This window comes from Chinchilla lanigera, unplaced genomic scaffold, assembly GCF_000276665.1.
Source record: "Chinchilla lanigera isolate Chin_1 unplaced genomic scaffold, ChiLan1.0 scaffold00003, whole genome shotgun sequence".
NCBI classification, from domain to species: Eukaryota; Metazoa; Chordata; class Mammalia; order Rodentia; family Chinchillidae; genus Chinchilla; species Chinchilla lanigera.
This window is the reverse complement of record NW_004955404.1, coordinates 14,774,512-14,791,443: the sequence shown is the minus strand read 5'-3', so window position 1 is coordinate 14,791,443 and position 16,932 is coordinate 14,774,512. Positions and strand designations below refer to the sequence as shown.

At 46.8% G+C, this 16,932-nt stretch overlaps 1 protein-coding gene across 2 annotated transcripts in view; it reads right to left on the bottom strand.

Annotated features, from left to right (window-relative positions):
• Abcc4 (ATP-binding cassette, sub-family C (CFTR/MRP), member 4) overlaps positions 1–16,932 on the bottom strand; it is a gene marked incomplete at its 5' end in the record, with an annotated part of 227,137 nt that overhangs the window by 136,501 nt on the left and 73,704 nt on the right. For both annotated transcript variants that reach the window (XM_005374108.2, XM_005374109.2), the window contains 3 exon segments: positions 213–302; positions 5,146–5,247; positions 15,740–15,989. In XM_005374108.2, coding sequence (XP_005374165.1) covers positions 213–302; positions 5,146–5,247; positions 15,740–15,989 — 442 coding nt within the window.

The window sequence follows — 16,932 nt, the reverse complement described above, 5'->3', positions numbered from 1 at the left end:
GCCAGGCAAGCCCTTATGCCGCTGAGCTACATCCCGGGCCCAGCACCCAGATTCCTTTGCTCATGCAATCTTCTTGCAAACCTAATGAGCGGTAGAACACACTTAGAAATGCCCTTCCAGATATGCTTGATTCGCATAGCTTCGGCTCAACTCCAAGAATTTAACATGTGATGTCGTGTTGTGTGAAGCTGCCAAAGGCTTCATACACTTACCTTGCCGGCTCCCACAGGGCCTATGACAGCTAGCAGTTCTCCAGGTCTGGCAGTGAAGGAAAGGCCTCGGAGGGTCGGGGTTTCCAACGTCTACAAATTAAAGGTTACAAAAATGTGTCCACTTTACTAAAGTAACACAAGTCACTTCCAAAAGTACAGAAATGAAAACAATAGTGACTGATACCTGAAAACAGCCTGCATCTCTCCTTTTTCTGTTTTAAGATACTGTGTCCTGCTATCCTTTTCATTCAATTATATTTTCTTGGGGGATCTAAAGCAGTTCTAACTTTAGTATTTAAGGAAAGCCCACTTCCTTGTACCAGATTTTCACGGTTCAAGATACTCAGAGACGCTAAGCAGAAGAAAGCATAAGGCAGTCTTTTTCACAGAAAAGCTTCCTGGCTCACCCTGACTCAGTATTACAATATTCTTAACAGAATATCCAGTTTGCAAAGTAAATCATTTATAAATTTTCACTGCGAACCTCGGTCTTCACCTATTTCATTAATATCCACAAGATGGCAGCATAACTCCAGGGCATGCCCAGCCCCTTGCTAATGAACAATTTGAAATCGTCATTAATCATTCCATTTTCAATTGACAAAGAATGAATCTCATTAAAGCTCAGCAAGTGGGCAGGCACTTTATATTATGAAGTCACTCTTAGCAAACAAACTACAAATGATGGTCAATGCTGTAATAAGAGCTCTAATTTAATAATAAACATGAGAAATAAAAAAATTAAGTACACTATCAGATTGCAGATCAAAGTAACAAAGTCTATTTAACGTTTGTGATGTGCATTTGCTGTCCTGGTTAAACATGGTCAGTTCAAGACCTCTACAAATGCCAGGGAGGCACACACTACAACACACAGCCCAACACAAGGGGGCTAGGGACAAAGAACTCTTAATACTACCATAAAGCACATTCCTGAAAATCTCTAAATTATAAGATAAAAAGATTTAAGACTATGTGTGTATGTGTGTGTATAAATACATAATATATAGGTTCTATATAACATATTATATGTCATATGTAGGTTGTATATAACATCCTATATGTCACATGTATGACATATGGGACTAGGGGTTAGGGTTAGGGTTAATCTGTTTCATTAACAGCCACAAGATATTAAATAGGGTTTTATATATAAATATAACCATATTGAAATATATATATAACTATTGAAATATACATTTATATACAACCTTATTGAAATATATATTTATATATAACCCTGATGAAATATAATTTATATTTAACTCTGTTAAAACATATGTTTATATGTAACCCCATTGAAATATACATTTTTATATAACCCTATTGAAATAGTATAATATATTTAAGATATTTTCCTTAATCAGAAAATCTTAAATCTAAAACTTTTTGACATTGCCGGACGTGGTGGCACATTCCTGTAATCCCAGCACTCAGGAGGCTGAGGCAGGAGGATTGTTGCAAGCTGGAGGCCAGCCTGGGCTAAAAAGTGAGTTCAAGGCCAGCCTGAACTGCATAGTGAGACGCTGACTCAAAAAGACAAAAAAATCAAAATAAAACTTTTTGATGTGGCAACTACACAATTCCACATCTACCTTCACTGTATAAAATTCCTTCAGGTTATATGTGCCAGGTATATATGAAATGCAAATAACTTTTATATTTAGGCCTGGGTTCCACCCTCAAAATGTCACAATATACACACGCAAGTATTTCAGAATCTGAAAATATTCAAAATAGGAAGCACTTCTGGTCCCAAGCATTTCACATAAAGGATATAGAACCTGTACTAAATTTCAAAGAAATTCTCAATAATTGCTCATGTCACAAAAATGTTGTTTTATAGTTTTTCAGCTCAATGTATTCTTTAAGAGCCCAAATCAAATTTTCTTCTTCTAGTGAGGCGTGGTGGCACACGCCTGTAATCCCAGCACTCGGGAGGCTCAGGCAGGAGGAACGTTGCAAGTTCGAGGCCAGCCTTGAGCTCAAAGTGAGCTCAAGGCCAGCCTGAACTACACAGCGAGACCCTGTCTCAAAAAAAAAAAAAAGAAATTTACTTCTTCTACAAAGAATTTCTAACTATCACACAATCAACTGAGAAGTTATAAGTGTTAGGGGAAGAGGGAAGGAATTTAGCAGAGCATGATAAACTAAAATGAGGTTTTCTTTTCCCATTCAATCGTAAGTCCTTCAAATTACCTATCTTTTAAACAAAATTCAGGCAGCATAAGCAAAAGGAGTGTTTGTGCCGGTCAATCTTGACGATCGCCCTGACTGGATTCAGGCTCCTGAAGAGGTGACGGGATGGTGGGGCACTAACTTTATCAACGGTTAATCTACTGATGAGGTTATAGCTGAGTGGGTTCCTCAGAGGCAGGGCCTACTCGGGAAAGTGGGTCATAGGGTGTGAGCCTGGGGACCGTGTCTGGTCCCTGGCCCTTCTCTCTCTGGCTCTTCCTCTGCCTTTTGCTTTTCCAGATGCCATGAGTGGAGCAGCTTTCTTCTGCTACGGTCTTCTATCATGAAGCTGCGGCCATGGAGCCAATGACCACGTCCTGGAACCTCAGGAACTGTGAGTCAGGGCGAATCTCTCCTCCTCTAAACTGGGGCCATCAGGTGTTCTGTCCTGGCACTGGCAAAGCTGACCAACAGAGTGGTTTTAAACTGACAGTACCGAACCTCAATCGTAGTAATCACATACCCCAAATCCACATTTCCGGTAGAAAAGAACTGAGGATAACTACTGACAGTGAAGTTTACAAAGCTGCTATTTGGAGATTACTCTGAAGGGGCTCTCTTCCCATAGTTACAAGCCCGTCTGTACGTCCCACAGCGGATCTGAGAAGCTTTCCAGTTGTTACCCACAGTTGAGGACCTAACAAGTCTTCTGAACCCCAAAACATTTGTAAGGCACCCTCGTAAAAGGCTGGAATTCTGCACAACACACTTTGGGATGTGTTCTTCCATATCAGAGGAAAAAAGGAACCAGCATGAATCAAAGCCAATTCATCCTGCTGCTGATATGTAGAAAAAGAATTCTTTAAAAATGCGGTATCCCCGAAGGGGAGCATGTCCTGGATCACAGAGGACAGCTGTACAAAACCTGCCTGCCATCCACAGCCACCCCGCAGCTTCTGCTCAGGGCAGAGAGGTTCTGGCCCCAGGCAGGAGGCTCAGGAGGGAGGACTGCTCCGCTGTAACCAGAAGGGGGCAGCATTCAGTGGCACAGGGGCTCAGCCCTTTGCACCAGGTAACCTGAGCTGGTTCTCACTGATGGATGCAGGCTTGGAGAAGCCGCACCCTGAGCTGTGAGAGGTCCGTGTAAGGCACCAGCCACCAGTGCTGAGAGCAATCCCCGCCCCTGTGGAGATGGAGAGGTCTCACAGGACCATAAGTTGTAAAGCTTGGACTGAGTTCATAAAGAAGGCTGGGCCGATGAGAAGACCTCCCCCCATACCTGGCTGGCTCTCCAGTGTGGCCGCCCCTGACAAAGCCCATGTCACTCCTACCTCCATCGGCATGCCCTTCACCCTACCTCAGCTTCTCTCCACACACCCCACATCGGCACCCTGCCCCTCAGGACTCACCCATGACTCTGCATGACCTGCTTCTGTGAAACCTGCTTTTCTTCTAGTATGTTCACATTTACTTATGTACATGACTAGGTTTAACAGCAAACTACACATTAACATTATAAGAGATTGAAATTAGACTTTGCAAATATATTCCACCTTTATTTTGTGGGTGTAGACCACCAGGATCCTGAGGGTCCCTGGATGGGACACAGTCACCCCACTGACAAGCCAGGGAAAGAGAGGGCTCTGCGCTGCAACCCAGCTGCAGAAAGCCAGAGAATGTGTTACTAAGTTCTTGAAAGAAGAACAGAACTGCCCGTTTTGAAGGTTGCAGAGCTTGGTATAAAAGGACCTGGGCAACGGGTCCCCACGGAGCACGGGTTGTCCACCTCAGGGCTTTAATCCCGCCGCGTTCACTTCCAGTGCGTTTTTGTGGTGGAGTTTTAGTGGTGCTTCCAACGAGCCCTTCAAGTGCACCAGGCCGGTGAGGAAAGAGCCTGGGTCTGAGCCTGGGTGGCGGGAGCGGGAGAGGCGGGCCCCACCGGCACCTCCAGTCTGCTCACGCAGCCTCTGTAACCCCGGCTCCCGAAACAGCCCCTGCTCCTGCTCTCAATCCCTGCTGGGAGCAGGTACCCAGACAGAGAGAGGCTCTGGCCGCCCTAGGCGTGGGAACCACTGGCTTCTTGCCATTGCCAATTTCTGGGGGTCTCGCTCACCACTCCCTCCTCTTTTGCTGTTTTATCTCCTGGGTAACAAATTCTCAGCATGAAATTCCCTCTCCTATGCTGTGCATTTTGTTTCCAAGACTAACCCGGGTGGAGCGAGGGAGTTCCACACAGGGGCCGCAAGCTCAGGCGCAGAAGCCCTTGGGCGGCGGAGAAAGCGGAGTGCACAGAGTCTGTCGGTCTGAGCGCTCAGCGGCCCTGTTGTTCTTCCAAGTAGATCAGCTGTCTTAAGCAAACCACGAGTGGGAAAAACCCTGCGGCCGTGCCTGTTTTACCTGTCTGTTCGGTGCATGACGAAACCCGTTAGTTAAGAAACCAGGAAGCTTACACTGGCCTGTCGCTTGCTCCCTGCCCCAGGCTGGCACCCTCCAGAGGCGCGGGATAAGGGCGACTCGGCCCCCGCAGCAAACAGTATTTTGAAAAGGAGATGAAGAACAACTTGTGAAATACTTTAGGCTGATTTATACTTTGCAAACCTTACTCTTGAGTTTGAGAATTTTTAGAACATACTTTGAGTAAATGAGCAAGTCCCATTTTATATGATGTGTAAAATCTCGATATTCTCTATTAAGAATAATCACTGTCATCCACTGTCTTTTGGAAGCCATGACTGAATAACGGAGGAGTTGTTACCTTATCCCAGAAAGCAGTGAAATCTTGCACGTCCACTATCGTTTTGCCATCTGTTGGCTCCTGAAGGCTGTGCTGTGATATCTCTTCAAGTAACAGGAAGTTCTAAAGAAAAAGGAAAACCCAACTGTTTAAAATACAGAAACAAAAGCAAAACGAAAATCACTGCTTCTGTGAAATTTGCGGTGTAAGGCCCTGTACAGCCTACAGATCACTTCACCTGCAGTACTGAAAGCGTTGTCTCTGGGCTGCGGTGTTAGCGCAGTGGCAGAGCACTGTCTAACGTGGGCTCGATCCCCACCACACAAAAGAAAGGCAGGCAGTGAGGGTTGACTTACATCAGAACATGCGATACACCAACAGAGTTCTATAGAAAGACGGAAAGTTCACAGCCGTGAGGGAACTATCTGCAACTTTCTCAACAAGTACACTGATTCTTCCGTAGAGGGAAAATACGGCCCCAAGTTGAACACACATAGAGCCTGTACACTTTTACTGTTTTGCTTTCGTGTAACAGTGAATGGAGGAGACACCAGAAAGTGATGCAATAAACATTTACTAAATCCTCCTATGTACCAAACATCGTGCCAGAGGCCAGAAGCAAGAAGATGAAGGCCGTTCCTTGGCCTGCAGGATTCGACCTGGACCAGCAGTCAGGAGGGAGCACAAGGCCAATGGTAGAGGTGGAAGGTCAGCCAGGGCCCTAACCTCCGTCTGCCCAGTCCTCTGGCTGGGCACTCAGGTTCATTCGGTTCTCCTCACTTGCTGAGTATCAAATCCACCTATCACAAGTTGTTGCTATCGATAAATCATCATTCAAAGAAACATGCTCTTATTTGATTAAGTTTCAACCTTTTTTTTTTTTCTTTGGTACCAGGAATCGAACCCAGGGCCTTTGGCTTGCCAGGGAGGTGCTTGTGCTACTGAGCTATATCCCCAGCCCCTAAGTTTCAATCTCTTAAAAAATACCTTCTAAGCATCTTTTCACAAGCACTTGTTCTTTCTCCTTAGTCACGAGCTCCTTGACAGCACAATGATCATATCTTCCACTACCTGTTATTTTCTACACTAGTTAGCAGCCATTTGATGCAACTTAACATAAAATGAAGTCTTGCTAATCATTACAATCTGTCATAGTGATAATAGGAAAAACGCTCTCTTGCTGCTCAAAAATGCTAGATATAATTCAATTAGAAAAAAACAGAAATTAAGTAACCCACCATCCTTTACACCCCAGAGTTTGAATGTGTAGCAGAAACTGCTGGCTGTCCTCAAAATCTCCTCAGTCTCCTACGGTAACAAAACCTCAAACTTTGGCTGGCAGAGGACAGTCTGGAATGAGGACCACTTTTCCTGGCCTCCTGGCAGCTAGCTAGTGGAGCCAAGATGAAGCCCATGGGAAGTGACAGTACTCCAACCGACTGTCTGGGCCTTGGAAGCTGCCATCTTGGTCAAGGCGATGAACCGTGAGTAGTAAGAGCCCCTAGGACTGCACAGCCTAAAACACCGAAGGGGTGAACTGTGAACACACACCCTTGTCCCTAGCTATGGTGTGAATGCACCCCTTCCAAAACTCGGGTGTAGAAACTTAGTGGCCAATGTAGTCATAGTAAGAGGTGCACCTTGAGGTGTGCACGCAGCTCAGTGATAGGGCACTTGTGTGGCATGTGGGAGACCCTGGGCACCAGACTGGTACTGCAAAAATTTTTTTTAAAGACATGGGGTTTTTAAGAGGTGATTCCACCACAATAAGGGTTCCCCCACAGTGAATGGGATCACTGCTCTTGTTCTGCCTCCCACCACATGAGGGCACACGTCCCTCCCCTCCAAGGAGTACAGGAGCAAGACCTTAACTTGAGAGCAGAGATCAGCCCTCATTAGCCCATCCAGCCTACTAGCCCTTAGCCATGGACTTCCCAGCCACTGGAACTGTGAAAAATAAAATTCTGTTCTTTGTAAATACCCAGTCTGTGATGTTTTGTTATGAGGTCACAAACAGACCAAGCGCCGCCCCCCACCCCCAAAAGAAAGATATGCTCAAGTCCTTACCCCAGGACCTTGAAATGCATCTTTATTTTGAAACCGGCTCTTTTTAATATGAGCTCAAACTGGAGGACAGGGCCTCTAAATCCAACACAGCTGGCCTCCTTGTAAGAAGAGAGGGACATACAGGCAGAAACAAGCCGTGTGACCGTGGGACAAAGACTGGAATAAGGAAGCCACGACAGCTGGCAGCCACTGCAAGCTGGATGAGGGGAGGAAGATTCGCCCCTGCAGGCTTCAAAAGGTGTGTGGCCCTGCTGACACTTAGGGTTCACACTCCCAGCCTCTAGAACTGTGAGGGGATAAATTTCTGTTGCTTTAAGTCATACGGTCTGTGGTTCTTCACTGCAGTGGCCCTAGCAATCTTACCTGGACCCTACAGGGGCTTTCCCAGGACAGAAATACAAGTTATATGTGAAGCTGCCTCTAAGCCAGGTATTCTACAACCCACAGGCAGATCTAACCCACCCAGCAAGGGCGGACCTGGAATAAGCATGCGAACATGTCTGAAAGAGGAAGCAACACTTACATTCATCTACTACTCTAAAAACTACTCTTGGAAGTCCTCAAAATTCTTGTCGATCACTTACTAGTGTAACTGTAACCGTCTACTTCAAAAGACCAAGTGGAAAGCACTGCAAATGAGAATGTCCTTTTGGAGGAAAATACACCTGCCGTGCATCTTCTCAACGCTCCCAGGAACACGAGACACGGTCTGTTCACTCACTCCCCCACTTAACTGGCTACCAGCCTTATTCCTTAAAATGGAACACTGCCATTTCTACCTGCAAAAGCCCTGTCCAGCACAGAGGCAGAAGGACAAACGCTCCCCTCCGGGCTGAAACGCGCCTCTGACTTCTCTCTGCAGACCTCTCCCCTAGCTGCGCAGGTGCCAATCCCTGCTTATTCTGCCACGATTCCCATCTCTCCCCAAGTCTCCATCCCTATTGAAAGAATCCACTTGGTCATCAATCGTTTCAATGCTAGTACAGTGTCGTCACTGGTCTCTCTATACCCTTGTCTGGCACTCCCAATACTACCAAACAACTCCAAGCAGCACCCCTAAGGTTCTTCTTGAAATACCTCATAATGAACACTACTCAGAATCCTTCACACGCACCCCCACTACCTCCACCCGTGCTCCCAGAGCAGCCTCTGCTTTTACAGCCTGAGTATAGTTCCCACCTCAGCACGCAGGGTCCATCTCAGCCCTGCTCTTGCTGGGAAGCTGCTCAGGGTTGCCCTTCCAATTAAGTTATGCAGAGGGTCGAGAAGCCTCATTCACGCACTTACAGACCATGCCTCACACAGACAGGTGCTACCCGAATACACAGACCCCATGTTTGGCTTTAATTATTCAAGCCATCAACTAAATCACTAGAGCTTACACAGTGAAAGATAACAAAGGTTGTGTATGTTATAAATCCTGTCCAGACAGAATAAAATCGTCATCTCAGCTTACACATATTACCAAGACACAAAACTCAGCTTTCAGTGTGCGCCTGTTAGAATAAAAACTTTCTTCCTTACATTTGGTAATCTGAGCAACTTCACTGAAGATAACAATACGTAATATAACAACCACTGTTAATCCCTATCATTTGGTTTGAAATCCCATATCATTTTTAATGTCCTGGTTTTGTTTTGTTTATATTTGGTGTTGGGTTTTTTTGTACTATTTTCTTTGAAAGAAAAAATTAAAAGAAAAAAAAAAAAGGCAAAGGAAGAGCTATGCACAAGGCGAGGAAGGAAATGTCCTCAGCGTTTGCCCATAAACATTAGGTCTGAGGGAGAAAGAGGCTATAATTTCCCAGTGGCTCAATGAAGCTCCATTCAACACGCAAACAGCTTCCGAAGGCCCAGGGTGCTCCAGGACTTGGGCTGATGAAAGAGTTGAAATTAAACTGCTATGACAGCAGTGAAGTGTGCTTCCCACGACAGTCCTGCAGAGAGGCACCAGACGTCAGAACTCAGCCAAAAAGTCTGACCTCCGAGTGGCTGGCAGGCAGAAACTCAGGGAGCTTTGCGAGCAGTGTGAGCTCAGAGACACTCAGCTGCACCCCGACGTCACCAGAGACTTGCAGAGCCCTGATGTTCAGATAAGATCTCTTATAATCCTATTGGACTTGCCCAAGGCCAAGGCCATCAGTCCTGTTCTTACTAAGAAAAAACAGAAGAAACTCCTTGGGCTTATTTTCCATTTATGGAAAAGAGGGAATTAAAAAGAATGTGTAGGGCTAGAAGCACAGCTCAGTGGTAGAGCACTTGCCTGGCATGCATAAGGCTCTGGGTTCAATCCCCAGCACAAAGGAAGGGAGGGCAGGGCAGGGCAGGGCAGGGGAGGGCAGGGCAGGGCAGGGCAGGGCAGGGCAGGGCAGGGCAGGGCAGGGCAGGGAAGGGAAGATGTGAAAAGGGAGCCACTACACTATAAAGCCCACAGCTAGGTTGGACTATGGGTAAAAATCTTAAGTTCCATCTCAAGGGTGGAAAGATGTGCTGGATTCTTTCCTTAGGGACCCCAAAATGATCTGCTAAAAATCGTGCACAATGGTCCAATTTACTGAGTCCTGGGCTACAAAGGATTATGTTGCAGCAAGAAATCTGGAACATCCTGTTTTCCAGACTCCGTGACAACCAGGGCTCCAGTCTATCTCTGCTCAAACCTCACCTAGTTCTGTGCACCTGCTCAGCGTCCGCGCCTTCAAACTTCTCACTCACACACCTAAGTGAGAGGAAGGCAGGGAGCAGCAGGCCAGCTCACTGCATCACTGCCTGATGTCTCAGCTTGGGAGCAGGAAAGGAGGCTGAATCCGGCAGACTGCCCAGGCAGGTGTCTCACAGCCAGTACCCAGAAACTCCAGAAGCATCTCAGACTTCAAAACCATAGTCATCCCCACGTCTGGTCTCCCAGCACTCCACAGACCCGTGATCCAGGAGATGTGCAGCCCAAACCACCAAAGCAGCCCTTGAGTCCCCCAAGTAACCTCTCCACTCGCCTGCCACAAAGCCCACCCAAGGCCTGCTCCAGAGCAGCTCTCGAATGCACCCTGTCTCCACTTAGCCCTGACCCAAACCACATCATCCTGGAGCACTCACCCATCGGCCTCCGGACGCATCTCCCCGCCCCTGCTCTGGCGCCCGCTCCTCACCCCCACGCACGCCTGCTCCCCATGCTGCAGCCAGGGTGAGCTTAGGAAAAGCTCAGGTCCTTCCTCTTGTCTGTAGGTCCCTGCCGGTTCCCTGCTCAGGCCTCTGCCGGCCTCTGCTCTGCAGCCTCAGATATTTCTGATTCCTCAAACACATGCGCCTCTCATGTACTAAATGCTTTTGCCACATAGATTCACGAAAGTGCAAAGCACCAGCCTCCTACCTGCCCAGTCCACCTGCCTCTGCAAAACCCTCCATCACTACCCACTTCTGAAAGAGGCAAACTCCCCACAGCACCAGCATCCTACCAGGGCGCTTCACGGCACTTGGACTTGGCCTCCCAAGAACAGCACAAGTGCATGCCAAACAGTGAGTTTAACTGGTTATTTACCCCTACACACACACACACACACACACACACACACACACACATACATACAATGATACAAAAATTGCAAGCAGTAAAGACTTCTATGCATTTGCTAAACACTGTACAGAAGCGTCTATCATGGGGCCAGGCTTGAGCTACGTTTGCCACTACTATACAGAATAATTGAATGCATTCCAAATTTTTCCTCAAAGAAGTCCAGGCAAGTGTTGTGCTTTTCCTAGCAACTGTTGTTAGGTGATGCTCATATTGCTTACATTTGCTACGTACAGTTTGACCTGTGTGCTTCCTCCTCCCCAACACACACACACACAGAGACACACACACACACACAACTAGGGCAAGCTTTCCCAAATGTGGCATAGTACCGGGTACACAAGGACACGGACTAAAGACATGAACACCCTGGCCGCAGCCAACAACCAGTGAATCACAAACTCGGAGGTATAAAAGCTGAGCTTTAATAAGCAACCCCTGGTGACTCTGATGAACGAGGAAGCAAAAATTTTAAATGGGCTATAGAAACCACCTAGGTTGAAAAACAAAAGTCTAGCCGGGCGTGGTAGCACAGGCCTGTTTAAAAAAAAAAAAGAGTCTAGGATCCAAAAGAAGAAAAAAATTCCCACAGTGCCTTCAAGACCTCCTCCATGAATCCACCTGCCACACCAACATCATATTCTTCCGCCATTCTTTTCTTTTCTTTTCTGATTTTTTGAGACAGGGCCTTGCTATGTAGTTCAGGCTGGCCTGAACTCACTATGTAGCCCAGGCTGGCCTCAAACTTGCGGTGATCCTCCCCGTGAGTGCTGGGATTACAGGGGTGCACACCACTCCCGGCTCTTTCACCATTCTAATTTTCTGCCATTTGTCCCACCTTTACTGAAAATACCCACTGCTGAACAGACCCCTCGCCCCAGCTATGGACACAAGAGGACCAAGGTTTCCTGCCCAAACCAAAGATGCTTCCTTTCTCAGGCTACAGAGCACCCTGACAAAGCTACCCACAAGAAAACACAGTTTCCAGCAAGTCATCATGTTTATCTCACTGCACCCAGCTACGTGGAAAGGAATTTTAAGCCTCAGTTCAGCTGCACTTTGGTGGGAAAGGAGAAATCCTAAAGTTTGTGCCTGCCCAAGTATTCTGACCATAATTCCCTGAAAATCTTCTTCAGGGCGCCTTTCCTGCCACTGTGTCACATAACGTGAGGCAGCGGAGAACGAAAGTCATCTCTCTCCTCTAACATAACCCACGTAAGATGAAGACGGGAAGGTGCAATGGGTTGAAGCCACGCGTTTCCTTTTGCACTGAACTCAAAGAAGAATGTGGCACAGGACCTGGCCTGCAGAAATCTAAACCTTAAAGGAGGGAAGAAATCTATACACAGATGGCTTTAAGCCACTAAGGTAAATAAGGACAAAGCCACTCACTGGGAGCCCCCAAGAAGAGATCAGATTAAAGGGCGTGTGTCGGCTAACTTCACAGTGCCCAGAATCTGGTCAGACAAGTATGTTTCAGCACTGAAGTCATCAGACTTTGGGTAAAGCCCTACATGGTGTAAGTGGGCCTCACCCAATCAGTTGATGGTCTTCAAGGGGAAAGAGAAAGACTGCCCTCCAAGGAAGAGGGGACTCCACCTCAAGACTGTCCTCAGACTCCAGCTGCCACATCAACTCTGCCGGGGCTTCTAGCCTGACAATGTGCACTCCCAAGGCAGACAAACTGCCCAGGCCGAAACCCTCAGTCTTTACTACTATGAAAACTTGGAAGTATCATTTAACCACTCTGTGCCTCAGTTTCTTCATCTGTAAAATGGGAATGATAGGGTAGTTGTAAGACATAAGGGAGTGAGTAGCCATAAAGGACTTGTTCCACAGCACAGCTCACTAATGAGTACCCATTTGCAGAAAGCTCCACACTGTCAATCTTCTCTCATCTCCTGATGGCCAGCACACAGTCAGACTGAGGTTATTAACTAACCACGATTGCATTTATCTACAGAACCCAAGAAAAGCCCAGCTGTCAACACAGCCTGAGAGCCTGGCTGGCAGAAACCACAGTAATGCCAGGGTGCACCAGGCACAGCCCCTCCCTGCAGAGCAGGTCCCCCAAGACCAGGCAGGTCTGAGGCACAGAGAGATACTAAGACTGGACACAGCCATGCTCTGGACAGGATCCAGCCTCCTGGGTTTAAGACACCACCCCTACAAGGCTGGACGTTTCAGGAATGTCCAACTTCAATCTGCTTGTTCAAGAGGTATTTCTCTGTCTTGTAGCACCTGGACAAATGGCAGAGATCCTCCGCTGGGCCCCAGTCTTTCCTTCTGCTATGGTTTGGATGATTGTCCCTCCAAATCCCATCGTGCTATAGGTAGAAGCCTTAAGAGGTGGGACCTAGTGGGAGGAAGTGATGTCACTGGGGGTGTGGCCTGGAAGGTAAGGTTGGGATACAGCTTCCTCCTCTCTCCCTTTTTGCTTCCAGGCCCCTGTGGCATGTTATGTCTCTTCCACCACACATTCCCACCGTGATGTACCATACTGCCACAGGCCCAAAGCAAAAGGGCCAAGCAACCACTGACTGAACCTCTCAAACTGTGAACCAAAATAAATCTTTCCTCCTTTGAAACCAGTTCTCTCAGACATTTTGTCACAATGACAGAAAGGTGGCTAACATACCCTATGACCATCATGCTGGGAAATCCAGTATTTGTCTGTTGCCTGTAATGTGTCCAGTAATGCTCACACTGGCCTCGAAAAGCAGGAACGGAAGTACTAAGAGGGTTAGGGGAGCCAACCAGAGGGCTCAGCTGCCTCTGCTGAAATCAAAGACAGAAAAGACAGCACCCCTGTCCTTTCTGGGGTGAAAGGCCTAAAAATGGGATTGTCACAGATGGCAGTGTGGTATTCTGGGAAACACACGGTACAGACAACTAAGCCTTAAACCCTGAGTTAGAAATCTGAGTCTGCAGTGAAAAGAGAACCTTTGGAGGTTTTCAGGAATAAGACTAGATAACTAAAACCACACTCTGGGGAATATTCTGCATCTCAGAAGGGCTGAGCCAACAGTACAGGCAACACAGCAATGATCAAGAAACGAAGTATCTGGCAGAACCCTCACTCTATCAAGTACAAGCTAGGTAAGAACAGAGAACAGAGCACGCCTTACACTATTTTTTTTAACGCCTTACACTATTAAAGGAAGCAGTTTCCTTCTCTGTACAGCAGGGACACGAAGTGTTTATCTCCTGTCACTCTTGTCAGGATAAGATAATACGCAAAAGCTTGCAGGAGCACCTGGTCTATGCTGCCCACATATTAGCAAACAAAGTGAACAGCAGCCGCAGCAGATTTACAGCATACACATGTGAAGCCCCTGCCTGAGCAAGCTACAGTGCACACACAGAACAAAGCAATGGTCCACATATGTCGCTACGTGCTTAAAGATGCAAAAGCTACATAAGAGAAATTTTACTGAACTGAATGGGTACCTTTTGTCAGGAAGAATGATAAACTCAAAGAACCAGAACTGACTCTGGGTGACTGCTCTACCTTTGGGTAATATTTTTCTTATAAACTAGGAACCTCATCATAAAAAAAAACTCAGCTTTTAAGCAAGCCTCCCTTCCCCCACAAAAAAGTCACACTCAGGGTCATCTAACTTCACCAGGCATCCAATACTACTGAGAACCAAGAACAAAACAAAAAGTTTTTTTAAAGCATATGCAAGTTCATGCTCATTTTAGGCATATTCATTAAGACACAGATAGTTAACGACCTAGCAGGTGCCAGCCCTTATCTTGGTTATGTGAGTTATTTGCCTCTAACAATTTAGGAGTAGCTACTTAGGAAAGCCAGTGCAGGGACAGTGGACAAGGAACAAGCCTGCTACAGAAATGTTCTTCATGTGTAAGAAAAACAAAAAGAAGACAGGAAAAGATAAAACTGGGACCTAAAAGACAGACTCAGCTGGTTGTGGTGGCACATGTCTGTAATCCCAGCACTTGCGAGGCTGAGGCAGGAGGATCACCATGAATTTGAGGCCAGCCTGAGCTACAAAGTGAGAACCTGTCTCAAAAAAGGCAGACTCAGAAAGCAATTAGCAAAACATCCATGGAGAAAAGAACACGTATTTAAACAGAGGTAACTGAAAGAGGTCCAGGCCATTCCTCTTGCCTGAAGACCAACAACCTTCTAGCAATTTCTTTCCTTGCAGGGCAAAGAGGAAGCCCTCTCCACCCAGGGCTGGACACAGTTGCTGCCTACTCATTGCAATCAGCCTAGAAAATCTGTTTATTTTTCTTGTTCTTAGGTATTTTCCTCACTCTTAACATTATCTATCAGGAGTCTGTGTAGCTGCTATTTATATTGTGCCCATGTTACAGCTTGTACCTAGATATCCCCCCAAAGCCTCATGCACTCATAGGTGGGGCTCTTCAGAGCTGCCTGGATCTAGAGTGTGTGACACTAGGATTAAGAGTGCGTGGTACTTAGTCGACTGATTGGAATTAGCATAGTTCTGGATATGGCTCAATGGATTTACTGAAGACAGAAGCCCCACGCTGGATGTTGGTGGCACCATCTAAAAGACTGATACCCTGGATGGGATAAAAGAGAAAGGCAGGCTTGCTTCTGCTTCTGCTGCTGCTTGCTGCTTTCTCATGCATGAACTGTTTGTTTTCTGTGAATCCCCTCTGCCATGCCGCCCTGCTTTGAAGCCAGGTGACTATGGACTGAAACCTCTATAAACCTGAGCTAAAATAAACCTTCCTTTGACTGCGGCTGTCAGGTATTTTGTCTCAGCAACGAGTAAAGTAACTAAGCCCATAAATGATGAACAATGCTAGTGCTATTTTTGGTACAGTCTACCTGAGACAGGGACATGTGTGTGACAGTTTGGACTGACTGCCTGTTCTGGAGCTACAAGAGTTAACCTTCATCTAACTGGGACACAGCGACACCACGTAAGAGACAGAAACATTTTACTTAAAAACTACAGCATGAAACATTATTTGCCACCAAACCTTGATTCTGCGAATGCTGATGACTGCCTCTGACACTTTCTCAATGGCTGATGGGAAGAAGAGGGTGACAGTCAACCGCACTGCCCCATACAGTGACATCGCCACAAACACACGGCTGGCTGTGATCACGTGGCCAAGAAGCACATAGCTGGTGAAGGTCACAAACAGGATGATTTTATTGGCAACAAAAAACGAAGCCAAATTCATCCCTCTGAGGTAGGAACTTCTCAGAATCTTGGAAATTTCCTTCCTGGAAAAGGGAGTAGAACACAGATTTTCACGGAGCGTCAACATCAGAGTTACGAAATCACACCCTGTGCACGGTGCCTTTGCAAGGCGGGAGGCATCCGCTAGGCTAAGCTGCCTGTGACCTCAGGGAAGCATGGTTCGCACAAGCCCCGTGGCGGCCTCCACACAGAGACCACACAGAACTTCACTCCACCACCCGCAGGGGGCGGAAGGCACAGTGTAACATTGTGGGGCTTCAAACAGGCAGTCAAACGAATTCACCCAACAGACATCTGTAAGCCTGAGTCCTGGCACGGGCACCTCCCTGATGACAGAGGTGAGGCGGGTGGCTGGGAATGGGGGGCCCAGCGAGGGCTGCACGGCTGGTGGGAGCCAGAGAGGACTGAAGGGGAGAGGGCTTGGGAGCCCAGGGAGACACACCTACAATGGGACGCAAGTGGCAGGTGGCCAGGGCCGCCGGAGAATTACAAGGCTCATCTGCAGGAGGTGAAAAGAACCTCATCAAATATTTAAGTCAAAACCTAAAACAAAATTGTAACAATAGAAAGCAAAACAAAGGAATGATATTTCCATAGCTGCTTGGAATGAATAATACCCATTCATATCATTCGGCTCAGTCTGGCACAGCCGAGCTCCAGCCACTTGGATATAAATTAGTTTTATTTTAAATGCCATAGTCTCAGATATTTACATCTTGGATCACTGCTGATGGGAGACCTGGAATGTTCAGAAACACCGAACTTCCCCCAAAGGTTCCCACTCAGGAGCACATCTTTCTCGCTTTAAGAAAATGGCAAATGAAGTCCGGGTTAAAATGATATTCTGTGCATTCCACTTAATGCTAATACTGCAGGCAGGGGTGGTATGGACCCTAAGTTCATCCTGTTGTGAAAACACACTAAGACTTCTAAACACCGTCAGTGAAAATAGAAAAACACAGTACA